This window comes from Dipodomys spectabilis, unplaced genomic scaffold (genome assembly GCF_019054845.1).
Source record: "Dipodomys spectabilis isolate Male_0828 unplaced genomic scaffold, ASM1905484v1 ptg000108l, whole genome shotgun sequence".
Lineage (NCBI taxonomy): Eukaryota > Metazoa > Chordata > Mammalia > Rodentia > Heteromyidae > Dipodomys > Dipodomys spectabilis.
In genome coordinates this window covers 8,961,084-8,984,929 of record NW_024870785.1, presented here as the reverse complement: position 1 = coordinate 8,984,929, position 23,846 = coordinate 8,961,084, and the positions used below count along the sequence as shown (strand labels likewise).

At 42.8% G+C, this 23,846-nt stretch overlaps 1 protein-coding gene across 1 annotated transcript in view; it reads left to right on the top strand.

Moving 5' to 3' along the window:
• Positions 1-23,846, top strand: part of Fbn1 (fibrillin 1) — a 201,121-nt gene that overhangs the window by 153,425 nt on the left and 23,850 nt on the right. Inside the window, exons 41-49 of the mRNA XM_042687479.1 lie at positions 462-620; positions 2,504-2,575; positions 5,559-5,684; positions 8,579-8,701; positions 12,246-12,371; positions 14,746-14,862; positions 15,831-15,959; positions 16,912-17,031; positions 19,008-19,133. Of these exons, the coding sequence (XP_042543413.1) occupies positions 462-620; positions 2,504-2,575; positions 5,559-5,684; positions 8,579-8,701; positions 12,246-12,371; positions 14,746-14,862; positions 15,831-15,959; positions 16,912-17,031; positions 19,008-19,133 (1,098 nt within the window). The remainder of the gene's footprint in view (positions 1-461; positions 621-2,503; positions 2,576-5,558; positions 5,685-8,578; positions 8,702-12,245; positions 12,372-14,745; positions 14,863-15,830; positions 15,960-16,911; positions 17,032-19,007; positions 19,134-23,846) is intronic.

Here is a 23,846-nt window from a genome sequence, read left to right as displayed (position 1 = left end):
ACACAATGACTTCGTTCTGTGGCACAACATACCAGGGAATATATTCCCCAAATTATTTTCATTGTGGTAGTATAAGTACCTTCTTAGCTGCCTATAAATGTTATATGTTGGGACTGGGAAGGTGGCTCAGTGTTAGAGCGCTTGCCTTGCATGCATGAGGCCCTGGGTTCGCTTCCTCAACACCACATAAACAGAAAAGGCCAGAAGTGGCGCTGTGGCTCAAGTGGTAGAGTGCTAGCCTTGAGCTGAAGAGCTGAGGGACAGCGCCCAGGCCTAGAGTTCAAGCCCCACGACTGACAAACAAACAAACACAAATGTTATGTGTTCAAGAGCAGACTTTGTCTGCCTTTATCAAAGCCCAGTGCAGTACCACTCATTTGCTCCTTGAGTATCTCGCCAGACAGACCTGTTGTGCTTTCCTCCATTGGCATCATTAACTCTTCTGTCCTCGTTTCCTCTAGACATGAGAAGAAGTTTGTGCTACAGAAACTACTATGCTGACAACCAGACCTGTGATGGAGAACTGTTGTTCAATATGACCAAGAAGATGTGTTGTTGTTCCTACAACATCGGCCGAGCCTGGAACAAGCCCTGTGAACAGTGTCCTGTCCCAAGCACGGGTGAATTTCAGTTTTATCATTACCACAAACTATAGTTGATAAATGATGTGTGAATTGTTGGGGGAAGTCAGTCTTGGCCAAGGAAGAAAAGGATGCTTTTTTTTTTCTCCAATCTTTGTAAGAACAAATTGGTGCACAAAGACAAATGTTCACTTCAGCTGAAAATTTAGTCGTTACATATGCTTCCAGATTTATACGCTAATTCATAACCAGACATGTAGGCTCAGCCTATCATAAAAATGTAGACATTGTTATCATTGTTTCAGTTTTTCAGGTAACTAAACAACTGGAAACATTCTATATAATTCTTCTTGTTTTTATTTACTTAAAACTTGGCTTTTTCCAAAAAGCCAAGACTTAATGACAGTTTACAAAGATGTAAGTATTAAAATTTGAAGCATACATAGGTAAATGGCAAATAAGAGTAGGAATATTGGCACAGGGGCAAAGTTAATACATGCCACCCAAGCTGAGAATCCAGACACGCAGATGTCACAGATGCGCAGTGACTTTGGCTCCAAACTTGCTTGCTGCTCTTTTGAAAAGGGAAATATGATTAATTATAAAATTCTTAACAAAGCTGGGCGCTAGTGGCTCATGCCTATCATCCAGCTACTCAGGAATCTGAGATTTGAGGATCATAGTTTGAAACCAGTGTGGGCAAGAAAGTCTGTGAGACTCTTATCTCCACTGAATCACAGAAAAAACAAAACAAAAAACAAGTGGAGTTGTGGCTCACGTGGTAAAGTACTAGCCTTGTGCAAAAATTGTTCAGGAACGGTGCCAAGGCCCAGAGTTCAAGCCCCAGGACTGGCAAAAAAAAATTCTTAATAATTACAAAGCAAAGTAAACATCAAAGGAAAGGAAAATACAAGTTCTCTCGACAGAGAGGCTAGAGAGACATTTCTTCTCACATTCTTATAGAAAGAAAAGATTATGTTATCCCTTTAAGAAAAAGGATCTAAATCACAGTTTCAGGAAATGTATACTTGGGTGAAGTGTTCTTTTATGGTATATACTATATACCAGATGTATTATGATGGCATTATTCCCAGTGCTATGGTTTGAATTAAATTATCATTGAAGGAAGAGATGAAATGTTCTGTGGTACCTACTTAGTTCTTCACAGTAAAAACTGGCCTTGAATTCCTAGGTTCAGCTCTTCAGTAGCTGGGACCATAGCTGAGCTACCATGCCCGAGTCATGCTCTATTTTCACTAAAATCCTTCCAGAAACCTATTAAATATTCAGTGGGCTTGACCAATAAAATAATGGCCATACCACTTAGGACTGAAGAGCTCAGGAAGACCACAGGTGGCATTTAATTCATCCTTGACTATTAATTTGATGAGTTCAGGTGATAGATTAAGGCAGACATGGGGGAGGGGGAGAAGACACTGCACCCAACGTGACCCAGCACCAAAGCTGAAGTAAGGATGAAGCTGGTTAGCAGACGTGCATTATCTATCTGCTTTCATCTATATTTATATGTATATATATGCACACATATGTATGTATATCTATATGAATTAATCATTACTATATAAGATGTCTCCCCCCAGGCTACTGAGAGGCTTCCGTAAGCATTCCTGAAGCCCTGGAGAAATGATGGACGGGGAGAGGGGTACCTCTGCCAGTCTCTAGTTTCAGGGTAAAACCTAAAACCCCCGCCATGTGGCTCTGTCCACGTTGGTCAGCAGATCCTTTCTGCAGTGTTCGTCTTCTACACCAGGTTACACTTGTAGGTCTTTTTCAGCTTGACCTTTTATTTTTAAATTCTTGAAAACACCGATGAATACCTTTCAAGAACGTTTGGAAAGTGCTTTCTTTGTCACGTCGTGTTCTCGGCTGACCTCTGGCTCGTCTTTGTTTCCTTATGGCAGATGAATTTGCCACCCTCTGTGGAAGTCAGAGACCGGGCTTTGTCATTGACATCTACACTGGTTTACCTGTTGGTAAGTTATGAGTATATGCGCCTGTAAAGATGGTTGGGATTTTTTTTTTTGAGGTTTGCCTCTGCTTTTACCTATGTGATGTTTTTAAAAAAGCGGTATACACCATCATTTCCAAATTTGTTTTGTTTTTTAAAAAGAAGAAAAAACCCTGTTGACCAATGCCTTTAGCTGTATTGAAACCCTCGTTCTTAGTTTGAAACAGGCTGGCTGGGCGTTGATCGCCTGTGTCGCTCCCCCTCATTGGCAACGGCATTCATTGGTCATGATTAAAGAGACTGGAAAGCTTTTCACACAGTTACAATCAATTTAGTTAAACCAACCCTAGGCATCAACAAAGAGAGATTCTGGGAGCAGAGCCAGTTGACACTTGATTTGATTGTAATTCTTGATTTTTTTTTTTCCCCTTCTGACTACGATGAATTTAATACGTCGTTTCACACCAACTATTGTGTGTAGGCTATTCACAGAAAGCCCTTCTTGTGGATGAATTTTGTCTCCCATGGCCTCTCGCTGGGTCTTCTGCTTGAAGAATTGCACAAGTGAAATGAAAAAGAGATCGCTTCAGTGGTCGAGAGGCTTGTGCTAGTTTCTGAAGTATCTCACAGCGTTCAGCCAACGTAGGCAGAGCCCTTGTGGTTTCAAACCAAATAACCTAAAAGCAGACAGAAGGCTCTTGCGTTCTCAGGGATTTTCCCTGGTGTGATTGATACGCATCCTCAGATGCCCTCTTCCGTCTGAGTAGTGTCTAGTAGCGAACATTACCTCCTGCTTGGTTCCACCTTATTCCTAATAAGTAAGCTGAAATCCGCATCAGCCTTTCCAGTGACCTTGTTTAAGAAAACAAGGATCTGGTCCAGCAATCAGCCTGACTCTCTTAGTGCCAAATCCATATGGCTCCACAGGCAGTCTACGTCCAAAGAAACTTCATGGTTTGGAAAGGGAAACTGCTAAATGACGTTGGCATGAAACACCTGGCCCTCGCTACTTTGTTTTTCCCCTTCCCAAAACAGATCGTTTAATCCCCCTAGAATCTGTGATCAACAGATTAAGTGGGCTTTAATTGTAATGGTTCTCCTTGGGGCCGGCCAGGCATAACCTCCAGGAAGGCCTCTAAGGTTAGCAGAAAAACAGAGACTTGAACTGGCATCCACATCATCCACTAAGAGAGCTGGAAATGCCTCAGACATCATGTAGGCCAAATGCCTTGCTTTGCTATTGAAGAGACAGAGGCCCAGAAAGGGGAAGAGACTCACCCAAGGCCACCTAGCTAATGAATAACAGAGCTGGGATGGGAATCCAGGCCTGACTCATAGTGTGCTTTGCTTCTAGCCCTTGAAACCTAGAAACTTGATATTTAGCAGTATACTTATTGTTACCAAATTCCACCATGACAAATACTTAGCTGACTGAAAAATCTTTGTTTTACTGAAGTTTCATATTCTCCTTTGGAAAGATCTTGGACTTCACTCACGTGAGGCTAAGTGTACAGAATGTTTATTAATATTGACTTAAAATATAAACATCTCCAAGCTGAAGTTAAAATGAAATCCAGAAAAGAAAAAAAAAATTTTAACGTGTTTGTTCATTATTTTATGGATAATCATGACAGGAGATTTGACTCAGCTTGTTGCATTAAACTTGGTAATAATGTATCATTTTTATACTCACTTTCATAACATATCACTTTTACATTATACATGATCATCATTAAACAATTTTATAACAAATGAAAATATTCTTCATATTTTGATTTACACTAAAATAGGGAGTTTTTTTTGTTTTCTTATAATACATAGGTAGCTATGGTGTTACTTCGTATGACTATTTAACACCATGAATGTCTGAATTGTGAAAAACCTAAAAATCAATATTTGCCTATATTCAAAATAGCATTGTTTTGAGATTGTACCCTTTTGTGATTCTCAGCTACTTTTTTGATTAGGTCTGTCCGTTTGGCTTTTAAGCAAAATCAAACCCTTTGAAAAAGGGTCTAAAAATCTCTCTGTGGCCTGTCTAATTTCTCCTTTAAAACTGGTTAATTTTAGCTGGGTGCTGGTGGATCACACATGCAATCCTAGCTACCTCAGGAGGCTGAGATCTGAGTTAAAAACCAGCCCCAGGCAGGAAAGACCCATTTTCAATTAACCACCAAAAAGTGGAGCTGTGGCTCAAGTGGTCGCTCACTAACCTTGAACACAAAAGCTCCAGACAAGGCTCAGGCCCTGAGTTCCATCCCCAGAATCATCACACATACACACACAAAAAATATTTTTTTAAACAAGGTTCATTAAAAAATGAAATTTCTTCCGAAACTGCAGCAAGTGTGGGAGGTTCCACTTGAGTCGTGGAGTCTTGAGTCTTGAGTCATGGAAGACCATGGGCTTCCAACTTAGGAAACCAAAGTGCCTTGCAGAAGATCCTGCCCATAATATGGAAACCAAATGTCTCAGTAACAGTAAAAGAAGCCCAGTGAACTGGAGGCTTGGTAGCCCATGGCTGAGCATACCCTCCCAGCTTAGGTGTTTCTTCAAACTGCGGTCAAGGCTTCATGAACAGGCCCTAAAGCAGGTGTTGCCCCCAGCTTTAGATAGCCCTCAGCCTACAGTGAGACTGTCCTTTCTTAACTCAGCCTTTTATAGTCAGGCTCTGTTTATCTGTGCCCAGTGGATACAAAGAAGGCTCCTACCTGTTCAAAGATGATGTTCTGAACCTAAACTCAAATATAGATCCTAAGTCCACATAGACAGGGGAGTCTCTGGAGAGTGAATTAGTTATTTCCATTTGCTATCCACTGATCTCTCCTACTCCTCTCAGCAGTGCCTCCAAGCAAACACACACACACACACACACACACACACACACACACACACACACACACACACACACACACACACACACACACACACACAGTTCCACTCCTTTCTTATTCTGCACACAGATCGTGAGCTGTACTGTCACTCACAAGTGGCTTCTCTGTTTTCAGATATCGATGAGTGTCGGGAGATCCCCGGGGTCTGTGACAATGGAGTGTGTATCAACATGGTGGGCAGTTTCCGGTGTGAATGCCCCGTGGGATTCTTCTACAATGACAAGTTGCTGGTTTGTGAAGGTAAGTGGTGGTGGAATTACCTCACATCCGAAAACAAACCGGTGGACGAGCTACTTTAAAAACTTGTCCAATCTGACAAGGTGGAAATTTCAGAAGTAAACCAAGTTCTAGAAGTGGTATGGTGTAGAATCAACATGAATTTTCAGGAAGAAAAAGAAACAGAAACAAATTCCCAGTGGAAAAGTCAGGATTCTGTTGGGCAATTCCTTCCCTCAACACACAATGTATTCGATTTCCTGGCCGATATGAACAGCTTGGAGTTCCTGGGTGTGTCAAATAGATTGCTTTTGTTTCCCGTTGCAGGAAAGCAAATGTAAGTGGACAGTCATTTTTTTTTTTTTTTTGTTGAATCTTAAAGTCAGCATTCTCTTCCAAATGGAGACTTGGGTATTCCCAAGTGAAAACAAGGTTAATTCAGATATTCCAGATGCATGAAAGAATTCTAGATGGCAAGAACAACAAATCTGATTTTTAGATGAAAAATGTTGGTATGCATGCAAATGGTACTTGTTTTCATTTTCAAACTACTTCCTATTGCCATGTATACATACTGAGATTCTGGGTATTCCTCACTCCATCTGGGAAGACAGTGTTCGTTTACATTCTAGTAAAGACAGAATTGCTGGTTATTAAATATGTTCTGTGCCCTAGGATAACTGGAAGAATTTTCTAGTCAGTACTTGAACTTGGGGCTTCTAGCAGAGTTGTGGGTATTATAGAAAGAGTCATTACCCTTGAGGTATGTATTATCATACAGAAGTCCATATTTTATTGTTTACGACACTTGCATTTTCCAAATTGGGGACGAGTTGGATACTAGTGCTAGTATGCACGTACCTGTTAAGCTCTATTTATGACTAGGCTTTCGGTTGTTGTAAATAGACAAGTGGTCAGAGACCACTTACCCTGCGTGCTGTGTAGACTGTGGGGATGGACTGATAGCCAACCAGAACCTTCCTAAGGGGACCACCAGTTCAGCCCTTGGTCCCAGCCCCCAGGCTTTCAGGAACCATTGAGAATCCATTTACTGACAAGGAAGCATGGCTATAGGAGAGGACAATGGTGATCATCTAGGACCAGAGGTGGTTGCCTTCCTCACAGCTACTCTCTTCTTCCTCTGGTATACCTCAGGCTACCTACAACCTTCTCCTTCTCCCTTTTTTCATTCAGAGGTCCCTCGGATGATTTCCTTGCTTCTTATTTGCCATTTGTATTTACTAAAGCAGCAGCCTTTGGCCAGAGCCCGTAGGCAAGATCACCCATGCCCAGCAAATCAACAGCCCTGCAACATACAGCTGTCTATAGTTGAAGGGATGAAGTTGTTCCAAGTATACTGCATTGCACCCATGAAATGATCACCATACGCCCCTTGTTTTACTACTGATGTATGCTCATAAAAACTAGTGAAAGAGGCTGAGTGCCAGTAGCTCAAGCCTATAACCGTAGCTGAATGACTAGTAGGAGGCTGAGGTCTGAGGATTGTAGTGTAAAGCCATCCCAAGGAAGGAAAGTCCCTGAGACTCTTATCTCCAATTAACTAGAAAAAAAAAAAAACTGAAGTGGAGCTGTGGCTCAAGTGGTAGAGCAGTAGGCTTGAGCAAAAAAGCTTAAGGTGGCACTTGGGTCCTGAATTCAAGTCCCACAACAAGCACAAAAAGAAAAACTGTAGAGGGAGGGAGGGAGGGAAGGAGAGAGGGAGGGAAGGAGAGAGGGAAGAAAGGGAGGGAGGGACCCAGAACTGGTACCGAGGGCTAGAATGGTGGCTCTCTCCTGTATTCCAGGCTCTCTGCATAACTAGATTGTGTCGTTGCAGCCTGGGAAGAGGGGAGCATGTATGCTATTTGCCTCACGCAGTCATTTTTGTAGGCAAATGATACCCTGAGCAATGTCAAGGTGCCAGGGTATACATCATCCATTTTCTTCTTTTCTTGGATGTGGACAATTGGATTGGTTCTGTTAGGTTTTTGTGAAGTCTCCACTCTCGGCTTTCCTCCGTTCCTTCCACTGCCTGGAGGCAGTAACTTAAGCATCCGTCTCCAACAGCCCTGCCGCTCAGAGCTCGGTCCGTAGACCAGACACCCACACCAGCCAGCCGCCGTTAGACATACAGACCCCAAGCCATTCCCCAGCTGCGATGCCTCAGACACTGGCTTCAGTGAGATCCCAGTGGACACTGAGGTTTGAGGTGCTCTACCCTAAGTCCCGGGCTTTGAGCAAATGCAGGACTCCTGGGATCCACCCTGGATTAAGTCCTGTTCCTCAGAACATTTCATGATAGTCGTAAAAAGACACGAGCATCCTTTGAGTCCATAAGTGGTCAAAGTCTGTGTCGTTGTGAATAACACTGCTGAGGCGGAAAGTGCAGATGGTGGGTTCTTCTTTTCTCTTTACCTAAATCGACCTTGTTTTTTAGGGAAATAGTAGGTTCACATAAACACTGAAGGGAGGTGCAGAGTTTCTCAGCCGGCCCTGACCCCAGCACTCTCCACCAGAGAGGGGGATTGCCTCTCCTGATGAACCTGCGTGACACCCCATTGTCCCCCGAGGGTTCACCCACTGTTGCTGGGTTTGGACAGACTGTGACGTGTGTCTGTCCACTCCTATAGTTTCTCCTGTATCTTCTTATGCCTCACAAGCGCATTTCCTTTTAGAAGCTGAGACTGGTCACGAATATCCCATGTTTTAAGTTCCCCACAGTAGGTTCACCTATTGACTGCTTGCTTGCTTGCAATAATGAATACAGCTTCTATAAATGCCCATCCTGGGTATATATATATATTTTTTCCCAGCAGATCAAAGTAAGAAAGTATAAACCTGTTCTTGTGGGAGGGCTCTTACTGTGTTCCACACCAGAAGTCTGTTATCCTTCTAATGAAACTCTCTCCGGCTCGCAGATATCGACGAGTGTCAGAACGGCCCCGTGTGTCAGCGCAATGCCGAGTGCATCAACACCGCGGGCAGCTACCGCTGTGACTGCAAGCCCGGCTACCGCCTCACCTCCACCGGCCAGTGCAATGGTAGGAAGCGCCCGCGCCCGCCAGAGGAATGCCAGGGCACCTGTCTCTGAGCTCTTGGCACTTAGGCATTCACGACCTTAGACTTTAATGTGGAATCTCCAGCAACTAACTCAGAAAACTAGTTAAAAATACTTCGCTTTTTTTTTTTTTTTAACTCTCTTTATAGATGGAGATGTTTGCCAAACCAGAACAGTATCATTTACACAAATAGGTTTTGTGTGTGCCTATTTACCGCTGTACCCGAAGACACATATACATACACGCCCCAATTTTGTCCCTATTTAGGATCAATATGTTATTACTATTACTATTATTAATTACTATTACTATTACATAATTATTATTCCACCTAATCTCACCTTGGACAGGTGAGATGTGGACCACCTCAGCTAGGAAAACATAGAAGTCTAGACAGTGAATCTGTCTCAAGCTGGACATCAGCCTGACTAAAGCAAACAAGCAAAGCCACTAGCATCCTTCTCTTCCCAATCAGTGTCCAGACCAAAGATTGCTCAGGGAAGCCAGCTCGTGTTGAGTCTCTTATTAGCTCTAAAGCACTTACAGTGAATGAAAACCTCTCCCCTAGAGTTTACGTATTTTTGGTTTTCATCTTCATCGAGGGTGTAGTAGGAATAGGAAGGATGGGTGTGATACGATCTTAAATTGATGGCAGAGTTAGCCTCTGATGGTGTCTTGTAGCTAATGATATGAAAATTAAGACATCTTTTTAACTCAGAAGCAAAAGAACATCTCAGAGTTGTATCTGCATGTAAGAAATGACAAATCATTGTATATTTAGCTAGGAGGCGAGGGGGGGAAATAGGTTATTCTGCTTGTAGTTCATTTTCAAGTGAGTTTCCTGCGTATTTTATGCATTTATGAATGAAACAACTCAGGGGGGCCATGGTCGATTTTCCTTGGATTTCCTCTCTGGCCACTGATGAAGTGGTAGGAAGTGCTCTGCTCTCTGTAGGGTATTTTGCATTGTTTTATGAGACCTTGGTGGGAAGAGGGTGTATGAGCCGAACAAAAAAAAAATCACTCTGAGGATCAAGACTTGTTTTGTTGAGTTTAAATGAACGCGTGCGAATATGTAGCATTTTGTCGACAGAGCTGTTGCTATCTTTGCATTAAAAAATATAGAGCAGGAAAAGTGATATGAACCACAATACCCCCCCCCCCCCCCCCAGGGAAACCTGGCATGGATACCACACTTCCCTGCATTTTCCTTTTAATTTACACTTCTTTGGAACTGAGTGCAACGATTCCAGTCAAAACAAAGAATTACTGATAATGAAGAAAATCCTTTCAGACCATCTCACACCCAGAGATAAAGCGGGCACAATTGGTTATAGATCAAGACAGGACATCGACAAGACCTGGGCTCCTGCTACTTACAGCCTTTTGTACTTTCTGACAGAGCATTAATAGGCATAAAGTACCTCTGGTGCTACCCGAGTTTGTGGTGTGGTACATTTCCCTCAGGAGAAAGGGAATGTACTTCAGTTTTCCAACTGTCCAGCCACTAGGATTGAAGACTTTCTTCTGGAAATGTCTTCATTTCCATCCTACTTTAAAAAAGCTCTTAAGACATCTTTAAATGCTATCCTATAGTTGGCAGCTTTTAGGCCTGGTGTAAAGTACACCTCTGCCTGTGCTTAAAATGGAAAGAACTAAGTTTTTCTCTCCACTGTGTGATTTTTATTTGAATTCATACAAACCCCAAATCACCTTCATGCCCACTTTGAGGCTAGGTTAGAGAGAAGTAGGTGTCTAAGCTCAGGATGTGAGTCTGACTTCAGTATCAAATGCACTCTCTCTCTCTCTCTCTCTCTCTCTCTCTCTCTCTCTCACACACACACACACACACACACACACACACACACACACAAACCCGCTCAAACCTCCCATCTCAACCTCAAACATAATCTTCTAGGAGTTTAATCCTGGTTTTCTTGGTGAAAGTTTCTTGAGACATGAACACTTCACAAGTAAGTTCTCAGCCATGGCAACTTATTTGTTCCACAAGTAGAATGCCCAAGAATCTCACACTTCATTTCCTAAACCTTCATGAAGTAGGACAAGGAAGGAGAGATTTTTTTTTTCTTAATTGAAAATCCCTTCCTTAACATTTTCCCTTGCTTTCTGGGACCTAGACTTAGCTGCAGTACTGTCTGGAGGTCATTCCTCAAGGTCAGCTCCCCTCCCACAACTGGGGAGTGGAAGTCAGTTTCCTCTGCCCATCCTGGTGGGAAGTTCGTTCGTTTTAATTAAATTTTCTAAGTGGAAATAATTATGTCATTAGCTAGCATTTCTGCATAAGCTAGCAATCCCTCCTAGGCCGCTTGATCCCAATTTTCCTTCTAAATGATGTGCTTAGCTTTAGTGTGGTGATTCACCAGCTCTCTGTGAGTGAGTTGGAAGGATATTAGCCAGCACACATTAGTAGACTGGATTGCTCTAGAAAGCAAGACATGCCGGTCCCAATAGCTCTCGGTAGGCAAGATCAGGTGACAGTGTGGCTGTTTATCCAGGAGCAAGATGCCGTGTACTTACAGCAGCTACTGCAAAGGCAGCGCTCTGGTTTTGTGTAGTATCAAAAGGAAAAGCAGAATCATGTAATTCCCTTCACCTTCCATTTACTGCAAATATGGAGTGTAAGAGCCTTTAAAAACGGGATGTAAGCAGGCCTGTAATTACGCCATCTGTGAATCTGCGTATCAAATCCTGCCCTCTGGATTTCAAGAGAGTAGCAAAGATTCAGTTGGTCACAGATATAACCGTGGGGCAGGTTGGGCTGTGGATCACAAAAAAGAGAACCAAACAAATTTCCAGAGGAAACTGCAAACGTCCGTGGTTGTCAAAACAATACACTTCAATTGACTTCCCAATCTGAGGCACTGCTTAGGCAGATCATCAAACAGAAAAAAAAAAAAAAAAACAACAAAAAAAACCCCTCCTATTTGTTCAATGGCAACTTCTTTGTACAACTACTTAAAAGATGATGCTAATAATAATAAACCATCTCCCAACTGTCTCCTCATTATATATGTCTAAGTTTTCTCCACCTTTTGGAACTTTAAACGAGCCCTGTTTTTCACTGTTTTGCTAACATACTCTGAAAGTAAGTTGAAATGAATTTGGAAAAAGATGCATGGCCAGCAGGTGTAATACCACTAGTGTAGAGTTAGGATTCATCCTGAGAATAATACCTAGGAGTAAGTTATTGAGTTTGATTTTTTTATCTCCTAAGTCTTCACTTAAGAAGACGAACACAGGGGCTGGGAAGGTGGCTCAGTGGTAGAGCACTTGCCTTGCATGCATGAGGCCCTGGATTCGATTCCTCAGCACCACATAAGCAAAAAGAAAAAAGCCGGAAGTGGCGCTGTGGCTCAAGTAGTAGAGTGCTAGCCTTGAGCTGAAGAGCTGAGGGACAGCGCTTAGGCCCAGAGTTCAGGCCCCACGACCGGACCAAAAAAAAAAAAAAGACAAACACAAACTGCTCTGTGTACATTCCCACTTAAGATGCAACTTTTCTGTGCAGATCGCAATGAATGTCAAGAAATCCCCAACATCTGCAGCCACGGGCAGTGCATTGACACAGTGGGAAGTTTCTACTGCCTTTGCCACACCGGTTTTAAAACAAATGCTGATCAAACCATGTGCTTGGGTAAGTATACACGTATCCTTTCTTTTCCTTCAGATCTTGAAGAAGTCATTTGTGCCTGAATTTGTATGAAACTTAATATGAAGTCTTGCCGTAAATATCTTGGTATTTACGAAATAGAAACCCAGGTCTACAGCAGTGACATCCTGCTTCTCCCTGGCAATCTGGATATAATAAACCTTCTTCTTGGTATTTATTAGGCTGTCATTTCAGTAACACATTCATTTCTTAGGATGCTGGAGATCCAACCCCAAGCCGTATACATCTAGCCAAGCCCTGTACCACTGAGCCCCACTCCAAGCCTTACAAGAACTTTTGACTAAATTGAGAAAGATATTTATTATTATTGCTACTAGCCTGTGATTTTTTTTCTGTAACGTTTAGGTAGGCTCAGATTATTGGAACAGTTGCAGCTTTTGAGTGTCTGAGCATTTTTTTTTTTTTTTTGAGAAAGATCAATTTGTTTATACCAAATTCTCAAAACCAGATTTGTAAGTTGTACCAAAAGCAAGACAAAAACAAAGAATCATTTATTTATTTATTTTCATTTTATTTTATTTTTTTGCCGGTTGTGGGGCCTGAACTCTGGGCCTGGGCGCTGTCCCTCAGCTCTTCAGCTCAAGGCTAGTGCTCTACCACTTGAGCCACAGCACCACTTCCAGCTTTTTCTGCTTATGTGGTGCTGAGGAATCGAACCCAGGGCCTCATGCATGCAAGGCGAGCGCTCTGCCACTGAGCCATCTTCCCAGCCTCTCATTTTTTTTTTTTTTTCTAGGTGAAAAGAGCTAGTGATTTGAATACCCTTCCTTGGTCTCAGTACTGTCAGAGGGCTGATTTAGAATACAGTCAAATCCATAATCATTCAGTTTCTCACTTTCCCTCTTTTCTTTTTCTACTTTAAGCCTCTTCTAAGCCTTGAGGGGACTTTCAACCCTGAATCACTTTCACAGTGGGAAGAACCACATGTTGTAAATGGCTGGCCTTTGGCTATCCCACATCCATTAAGGAATGTTCTCATAAACTTTTATTCTCTCCAGAGTCTCAACACGTTAAGTTAAAGCAGCATTAATCAGGCTTATCCGCCCCACGCATCCGAGCCTGGCACAGCCGTGAGACCTTGCCCAAATGTTGCATCGCTCGCTCTCTTTTTTTTTTTTCTGCCATTTGAACTTTTTGGAATACCCTAACAACAACAACAAAAAAGAACCTTGCCCTTTTGCTACAGATGAATCCAGGCAAAGTCGCTGTGCCTTTGCCATTCATGGATTGCTTCATCTGGAAACTGTATTTCACCTCACACATATGAGAGTAACTTTGGGGGTCGGTAATAACTTCCTGATTCCATAGCAAAGACAGTTTATCTTCATGTCCAGAATGGGACATTGGTGTTGTCTTTGTTCCTCTTTCTTTTTTGTCGGTTATGGGGCCTGAACTCTGGGCCTGGGCGCTGTCCCTCAGCTCTTCAGCTCGAGGCTAGCACTCTACCACTTGAGCCAGAGCGCCACTTCCAGCTTTTTCTGCTTATGTGGTACTGAGGAATTGAACCCAGGGCCTCATGCATGCAAGGCAAGCGCTCTGCCACTGAGCCACCTTCCCAGCCCCACTTTGTTCCTCTTTCAAACCCACTATAGCCATCTTCTTGCATTCAGTATTTTTCTTTCTTTTTTCCTTCTATTTATTATATGCCTACTCTTTGTAAAAAAGATGCTAGCTGCTACAGTGAAATGCAAAAAAAAAAAAAAAAATTAAGATGCCAGAATAGCTTTAGAAAATAGCCAGAGAAAAGCCTCAGGCCAATAAAAAGACAAATAATTCCGCAGGAATATTGAGGAGCGCCAAGTTAAGTGCCATCCCTGGAGGTACTGTCGGAGAGGGCGTTCAGTTGGCCTTGGGGAGGGGGGAGTTGTATGTTTTTGGAGGTGGCCTGGGAAAAGGAACAGGGCTCCGCAGCCGCAGGTTCACCAGCTCGATTGCAGCGTGGTGCCAGGTGAGTCACTGCTTTTGGGTAAACTAGAACAAGAATCCTCAAAGGTGAAGCTTGCCAAAGGTGGCAACAAATCAAGACCCAGACACACTCGGAATATTTTCCGATTTCAAGTGAAAATATTTGAGAAAAGTGGGAAGGGTGGAGAATTCTAGAAGTAAATAGACGAAAATAATTCTTGTCCAGTTCCCATGTCCTCAGCTTGCCTCCACTCACGTGCCAGCCAAGGGAAAAGGTTCGCTCCTGCGGCCGAGACCCTCACCGCTGCCTGGTTTCAGTGTGGGTGCAAACGGCTCAGACCTCTAGAGGGTCTCAGCCTGAGCTCCCACAGCAAGCGTGTAAGTGCTCTCCTCGTTAGTAATTGCATTTCTCTATGGCCTTTCTTCCTCCCAGACATTAACGAGTGCGAAAGAGATGCTTGCGGGAACGGCACCTGCCGGAACACCATCGGTTCCTTCAACTGTCGCTGTAACCACGGCTTCATCCTTTCCCACAACAACGACTGCATAGGTGCGTGTGCAAAATGTGCATGGCCGCAAGTCACCTTTACCTGTGTTCTTTGTGATGGTCATTCTCAGCATGCTGACTGCGTGGATTTTTTGGAATAAGCGCCGTGTGATAGCTAACCATTGATCCCAGGACTTGTCAGATACCGTATGTACCCGCTGTCCTATCACTTTCATCGAAAGGCTCGTTGGCAGTTACAGCTTTGATGTCTACCTTGATGTAAATAAGATACATTTCAGAATAAATGAAAGTAAGTTTAAACTGGGTAAAACATGCGAAAGCAAATTATGTGATTTAAGAGTCACGTGGAGCTTTTTGTCTACATGTTTCACTGCAGGCTCTCTCTCTGTTCATTGATAGACTAATTGGATTGATTGGTTGATGATACGTAGGTTTGAACTCAGGACCTCACACTTGCTTGGCTTGTTTGTTCACAGCTGGTACTCTGCCACTTGAGCTACTCCTCCAGCCAGGCTTTTTGCTGGTTATTTTGGAGATGGTGTCTCACTGACTTTTCTGCCAGAGCTGGCTTTGAACTTTGATTCTTCTGGACCTCAGCTTCATGAGTAGCTAGGATTGCAGCCATGAATCACTGGTGCCCTGCTACCATTTTTATTCAATAAATTATTGAATGTATAAATTGTCCTTATACATCATGGTAGGACAGTGAGATATTGCATCGAGCTAGAAGCTGATTCTGTATGCTTCTAACTTCAGTATGGAAGGATGACATCAGCCAACTAATTTTAGCTTTTAAAAATAAAATCTAAAGGAAGGTCAAAGCAAAGCTACATCAGATCCTACAGTGAGCAGCCAGCCTCTACTGTACAAACGCAGCATTCTGGTTCTATCGGGGCTGATGTTTCAAGCCAGGCCTACGGCTCCACTGTCCTTAAGGGCTACTGAAATTCAGCATAAGCACTGTGAAGCTCCGCTGTTTTCTTTGGATTATAGCAGAGGTTTTTCCACAGATGTTGACGAATGTGCGACTGGAAACGGGAACCTTTGCAGGAATGGCCAGTGCATCAACACCGTGGGCTCGTTCCAGTGCCAGTGCAATGAGGGCTACGACGTGGCTCCGGACGGGAGGACGTGTGTGGGTGAGCGCGCGGCTCACGGGGACGGCGTGCAGACCCCGCCGCAGTCTCCACCCCAGTCCCTCCCTCTGCACACTGTGGGGCAAACATAGACGAAAATCACACGGACAATGGCTCGAAGGCAAAAATCACACTAACACTGCCTGTAAAGACTTTATTATTTACTTAGTGCTTTTTTTTTTTTTTTTGCAACTGGATTTTTGGAGAGGGGCTTATATTTTGTCTCGAGCAAGCCTTGGAGTGCGGTCTTCCCACATAGCTCGGGTCAAAGGTTATTAAGTGGCCAGCACACCTAGCTTCTTTAGGAGATGGGAGAGGAGAGGTGTCACTAACTTTCTGTGTGATGTCAGCTTTTTAAACACCTAGGATTACAGGTATGCACCACTGCACCTATTTTGTTTTGTTGTTGGCTGTACTGGGCTTTGAACTGAAGCAAGGGCCCTTACGCTTGCTTAGTCAGGCTCTCTACCACTGATGTGTGTCTTAAACTCTAACTGTTCTTTTTAAACACACACACACACACACACACACATGTGCGTCCATCTTTTCCTCTTATTTTAAAAAATTAAGTTTAATAACCACAGAAAATAGTTAAAATATAAATACCTGTAAGACAAACAGCCGTGATTCTTACTTTTTTTTTAGTTCAAAATACCTGTGTAGTAAACTCTTAAAATCTTTTAAATGCCTTTTTAAAATCTTTATAAACACTTTTTATATCTACCCATTTCAAAAATTATTCCATCTGAGATGGGTAGAGGAAATAGGATTGACATATTGTGCTTGGAAAGCTGATAAGACTTTAATTTTATTGGGCCATTTCTTCTCCTTGCGAGGCTTTTGGGGCTTACATTAGCTATATGAAGTTCTTTAATTTTGAGTCCAGGTTCTTTGAATTGTCTGGTGGGAAGGATGCCAATGGGAACTTCTCTCTCCTTTGCCCTTTGCTTTCCAGATATCAATGAATGTCTTCTAGAACCTGGAAAATGCGCACCAGGAACCTGTCAAAACTTGGATGGTTCTTACAGGTGTATCTGCCCCCCTGGGTACAGTCTGCAGAATGACAAGTGCGAAGGTAGGTGTTCTTGTTTGGAGATTTAGGATTTCTAAAATCAAAGTTCTTACAGTGATGGTCTCTCTTTGGAATAGCTTATTTAACAACAACAACAGCAAAAAAATCCAAGGTCTGAGGACATGATTTATGGTCGCATCATTCTAGCCAAAGAACAGCTCACTCTTACGCTAATCCTTGCTGGGGTTATTTATCTCTGTCATGTATCTGGTCCTGTGGTTGTGACTCCTTTCTATTGTGCTTTTGTACAGCTTGCCAAAGTGCTGTGTCCCTGTGTGGGCATCCATGACTTGGATGTTTTTAAGTGGTGAGAGTTTATACCTAAAAACAGCCTCGGTAGCTAGTTAGAATCTTTATTTGTTGGGGGTGGGGAGGGAGGTCAGTTTGGGGTTTGAACTCGGGGCCTCACTACTGCTCAGTCCTAAATTCAGATGAGGAATTATATTGTCTATCCAATTTATATCACACTCAAGTGGTGTGATCTTTACATAGAAACTTTTATTAATCAAAATTAAATGTAAAGCAGCTTATTAAGTTTTATTTTATTAAGATGGTGCCTCTAGGCTAATTTCCACTTTAAGGATGAGAATCAAAGTAGCAGTGTATATCAACCAAAAAGAAGTATTTGTGGATTTTTTTTAAACAAAAGTTAATTTTCCTTTTAAGGAAAGGTTGCATGCAGGGGTGGAGGGAGTGTGGGAATGGAGTAATTCAAACTCATTCATTAACCACTGGGAACATGACCCCACTTATAATCTAATAACCTGGAACAATGAAGATGTGAGTTTGAATTGTGCAAGGGGCTAATTACTTTGCCTTTCACATATCTGGAATATCTATTATGTGATATTTATAATATTTAATATGAAGTCAAGGTAGTAGAGTTCAAGTTCTCCTGAACTGGAGCTTTGGGGAATAGAATTATGCAATGCAACATCACTTTGGTGTGGGCAGAACTCTTTGCACAAACAGAAAAGAATGAGAGTCCCATGATCCAAGAGATATTTAGTAGTTGTTTTCAAATATTTGCACCCAAATAGTATGGCTCAGAAGTAAGACTTAACCCCTTTCTTCACCACAAACTCCTGCCAAAGTCAGCAAGGAGTGGGTGAAATTTGGACTAGAGTACCTATCCTTTCCCCAAGAGTAGAGAGATTAGGAAATGTACTGACCCAAGAAAGACAATGTGGAAGCAAAAAAGGTCAATGTTAATACATGAAGGCAAGTCAGCAGGCATAAGCTGGGCTTCTTCCAGGCAAACCAGGACACTTGGTGACCTAAAAGCGATTCAGAATTCACTGCAAGCCACCGGTTGTAGGAGCCAGGATGTATTGACACCATCCAGTGTAGCAGGTTCCTGTCAGCTGCGAGAGGCAGGCAGGCTGAGGTTACAGGATGGACTAGAAAGGTAACAGTGTGCCTTCAGAAGGATTAACCTGCAAATCCGACATAAAAGTCTCATCTTGTGCAATGCCTTTCGTTTGAACTATTTGTGCTTATTTTCATGAATATTAGTGCCCTTATAAAATGTTCTTAGGGCTAGAGCATGGAGTATTGGGAAAAGCTCCAGGAGAGTATAGGGAAATAAATTTGGTTCAAAGTCTAGATCATACAACTGAGGTCCATTTTAGAATGTCTGTTTAATATGCGGTGGTGAATAGGGTCTCTGGAGAGGGGTTGTGTGGAATCATTCTGACTTCCAAATTGGCCAGGCAGTTCAATTCCATCTGTGCGAGACAGATTTGTCACTGTAGGTTTTGCATGGTGTAGAATCCATGTTTACATCAAGAACTGTCAAAATTAGTATTTCAAAAGTCAGCCAGAAGCCCAGCTGACAGCCTTACAGTACAGGAAAGTGTCTTCATTCTCACGAGAGTTATGAAGCACACTTAACGCGTTGAACTATCGTATTTTGCATCTGATCCTTGCTGGTGTTTCCCCTGCATCCTGACTTTGTTTGACACATGCCATTCTTTTAGATATTGATGAATGTGTGGAAGAACCAGAAATCTGCGCCTTGGGCACATGCAGTAACACTGAAGGCAGCTTCAAATGTCTGTGTCCAGAAGGGTTCTCCTTGTCCTCAACGGGAAGACGGTGCCAAGGTAAATGCCTGTGAAGACCCTAGACTTTCATGACTCCATGTTTATTGGTTGTGGTTGTATACTTTGCACATGGCCAACCTCTGATTCTTTGTGAACAGGAAGATGAGAAGGTTTTGGGGTGGTTTTTTTTTCTTCTTTCATTTATCCAGAGGTCTAATGATTACCATATGTCAGAAGGTTCATTTGTACTTTGGAGTTAAAAGCTCATCCATCAAGTTACCATTGCTTATACAACATTTTTGGCATTTAAATCTCTCAGCACAAACGCTGATCGGTCAGAGATCACTTTGAGCCACTAAAACACCAAAGTCTTTGGGGGGAGAGCTCAGCTGCAGATTTCCTGCCTCCAAAGCAATAATCTAGATACATATGGGTACAAACCTAGACCTCCAGAAAGCAAAAATGCAGACTTAGTCACCTACCCCAGTGGAAGGTGCCCATCTGTTACCTGACAAGTTCTCTAAGGAAACAAGAAAGATAAAGCAGCCAGGATTCTTGGTGCTGCTGTCCACTTTAAGAATAATACTTGTGGCTGGGAATGTGGCTTAGTGGTAGAGTGCTTGCCTAGCATGCACAAAGCCCTGGGTTTGATTCCTCAGCACCACATAAACAGAAAAAGCCAGAAGTGGCGTTGTGGCTCAAGTGGTAAAGTGCTAGCCTTGAGCACAGAGAAGCTCAGGGACAGTGCCCAGGCCGAGTTCAAGACCCAGGACTGGCAAAAAAAAAAAAAGAAGAATACTTGTCAGAACTGTTCTAGTCAGAATTTTCAAGGGTTTCCCAGACTGACTTTTAAATAAAAGAACATTTTGAAAAACACTGAATCTAAACACAATATAGCATGTTATTAAGCCCCAGAAAATTGCTTAGACCTTTCTGAACAATGCAATTGTTATGTGTCTGTCTACATATACAAATTAATTTAATGAGTTACATGTGGGAGGAGATAAAAAGCACATTTCTTTTTTCTTGCTAGTGTTTGTTGTTGTATTGCTGTTGTTTAGGGTAGGTGTGTGTGTGTGTGTGTGTGTGTGTGTGTGTGTGTGTGTGTGTGTGTGTATGTGTGTGTGTGTGTGTGTGTGTGTGTGTGTGTTTGCTTCCTTATTACCAAATAATTGGTACTGCATATCAAAGAGTATTTTAGGTTTGGGGAACCCAGTCTTTTTTTTTTTTTTTTTTCTAGAAGTCATCTACTGTTTTGAGAGCTTGGTTTGTTCGTTGTAAGCCATAATAATAGCTACCTGACCAAATTTTATTTTATTTTTTTGACAGCACTAGGGTTTGAACTGAGGGCTTTGGTGCTTACTAGAAGGTATTCTTATCACTGAGTCCTTTCTCCAACTTTCTTTTATGCTAAGTTATTTTTTGAGATAGATCCTTCTTGTCTGGGCCATTCCTGGACTTGAATCTACCTATTTTATACTTCTCCTTGTTGCTGGGATGAACAGGCACATAACACCATCCCATCTTCTGTTTGAAGTGAAATCTTGAGTACTTTTCTGCCTGGGTTGGCTGGAACTACACTTGTCCTCCTCTTAGCCTCCTGGTAGCTAGGATTACAGGCATATGCCACTAGTGCCCAACCAATGTGATAGAATTTTATATGTGGCAAAGCTTTTTTAGTTTCAGAATTCACTGAACACATTATTTCTGGTTAACTTTTTGCTTTTCACCTAGCCATTTCAGAAGTATGAAGGAAGAGAACTGAGAATTCCTATCGTTAGTTTGATCCACTTGGATTTGGGGGTAGTGAAGGGGTAGAGCTTGATTCAAAGAGATATCCTTATGCGTACGGTGCAGACCAACCCAGATAATTTCTGACTCCTACTCTCTTGTTTGTGTTGTGCTTTTGGCCGGGCCTGAGCTTGGAGAGAAAGCAGTGAGAAACCAGGTGTGAATCTGCCGATGTGGCAGGCCAGAGGAAACTCCAAGGCTATTAATTCAATTTGCACTGGCCTGTCACAGAGCAGAGCTAACATCGCAGGAAGAACCAGCCCAGCTGCGAGCAGCCCTGCCACATGCTCAGCTCCAAGAAGCAGAGCCAGAACTGAGGAATGCAAGCAGGGAAAGTGGCTGTCGTACTTCCAAAGCAATTTCAGAGGTCAGGAAGGGCTCCGTGCAGATGGTCCAGTAAACACTTGGCCCCGCAAGCCCTCGTTCGAGTACACGTCGGGGCGCAGTGCTTTCCCAGTGCTGGGCACTTTTGAGTGATAAACCGATTCTGGAGAAGAACAAGTAAATCTCCTACCAAGCACAGATTTTACTATAGGTTGGAAATCAAAACTTAGATTTTAATGACAAATTAGGAGTTAGACTTCTATGCTCACCAAGTCAGAAAATTCTACAGAAACACGGGTTATGCTTGAAGCAGCAAATGTGATGGTACTTGGTAGACAGAAGCCAGTCCTGGAGAACACAGGTGCAAAGGAGCCGCTCTGACTTGGGAAGTTGAGTCAAGGGAATTTGTCAATTAGAGTGACTTGAAAGTTCATGTTGTCAAGGTGGAGAGAAGATAAGAGTTGGGTTGTGGAGCAAAGTCAGCAATTGAAAGGCAAGAGAAAGAACTTTGACGCATTAGTAGCAGAACATGAATAGATCTGGGTTTAAAAAAAACGGGTATGCTAGGTATGGTAATGCATGCTTGTAATCCCAGCTGCTCCAGAGTTTGAGGTAGGAGGATTGCTAAGGCCTGATCAGGCAAACTTGAGAGACCCTACGTGGAAAAACAAACAAACAAACAGACAAAAACTAATGCCAAAAGGATTGGGAATGTAGAACACATGGTAGAGTGCGCACCTAGAAAGCACGAATTCTTGAACTCAATCCCTGCTACCTGGGGACCAGGGATGGGGAAACCACTGTGAAGTAGAAAAAGGAGTTAAAAATTTAGTGTAATTGTTCAGACTAAGTTTTCTGAGTAGCTGCTGAATGACGGCTTAAGATGGCTATATAACACTGATGATATAACATACTATATTTGAAAAAGAACTTGAAAAGTAAAACTAGCCCAAAGCTATCCTCCAGAAAATGAAAATTGCAAAATCTTGAAGTTTTGTTTTTTGCCGGCCATAGACACTGCTCCCTGAGCCTCTGTGCTCAAGGCCAGCGCTCTACCACTTGAGCCACCACTGGCTTTTTCTTAGTTTACTGGAGACGAGAGTCTCATGGACTGTTTTGTCCGGGCTGGCTTTGAACCAAGATCCTCAGATCTCAGCCTCCTGAGTAGCTAGGATGACAGGCATGAGCCACGAGTGCCCAGCTCTGAAGTTCTTTTTGGAAAAGCAAATATTTGGGTGTGGTCCAAATGGTGGAGCGCCTGCCTAGCAAGCCCAAGGCATGTTAGCAATGGCAGATGTGCTACAAGACAAGGGCTGTCTTTGACGGTTGTTGACCTTCAGAAGGGTCATCCATTGAAGGTGCCTGCCAGGAATGAGCCACACACATGAGGAAGCAAAGCAGAGACTGCAGAGATGATTTGCTTAGAAGAGTTGGGTGCCATGAAGAGTAGAACAAGTTTATTGGGGAAGCCAGTTGACTGTGACTTACAGCACTTGGTTAGTAGGGGGGAGGGTGGGTGGGCAGGAAGGTAAGTTGGTAAGTAGATAGGCAGATGATATAGAAAGATAGATGACAGGTAATATTTCGAATTTGAACTCATGAAGACTTTTCTTCTGCGATGCCAGATCTGGCACCTCGTATTTTTACATGATCTCCTTAGTCATGAAATTAAACCTGGTGAAATTACTTGAACAGAAATGTACAGGTGGCTTCCTAGATTGAAAGCCGGTGATGGGAGAGAATGAGGAAGACAGAGATCAGAACCAAAGAAACAGACTATGTGCAAAATAGACATGAAACCATTTCCTTACAACTTGCAGATTTTGGCCTGTAATGAGAGAGAAATTGTGCAAGGCTTTTTGGAAGTCAAGTTTGAAGAAAAACACATTCCAGACCCCTGCATGAGCTCACTTCTTAGAGCACCCAGTTTGTTCTAGAAGACATGGAAAAGTTAGTTTCCAAAATCATGTCAAGTTGTGTGGGACAGTTTTATGGCAAAGAGACTCCGTCTTCTTGGAGTCACCAAGCAATCATTAATACTAAAGAAATACCTATATTCTCTGAAAGATTGTTCAACTCTCACCCAACCACCCACACCCCTGCCTTCTTCCTTCCCTTCCCAGGCAGAAACCTGGGAAAACTTAACTATGATGTGGCTGTGCGTGCATGCATACTGTGTGTGTGTGTGTGTGTGTGTGTGTAATATTTTCAGAAAGCCTCACTTGCATTTTGGGCCCGACAACTCCGTGTGTTGGATTTTCACCAGGCCACAACGTTGTCTGCCCTATACCTGTGTTCTTTTTGTTCTTTGTTGTTGTTTTGAGGGGAGGGGCAGTTCCAAGGCTCAGACCCCACAGTAACTATTAGCGTGTTACCACAGTAACTATTAGCACCCCAAGGGTTCCCTTATCCTCGTGGGCTTGCTAACAGTTGTACAAAACCCAAGTAAACAGTCACCAGTGACAGAATCTCACCAGTGATTCCATCTGTGACTGTTCCCGTCTTGAAGTCACTCGTGAGAAACAACTCTCAGGATTGGATTTTATTAATTCACATCCAGTGGTTCTGAACTTAATGAGAAATAGCATTAAAGCCACGTAAATGCCTTCATGGGATCTGACTCATCCGTTTAACGCCCTTAGGCTACTGCAGTCACTA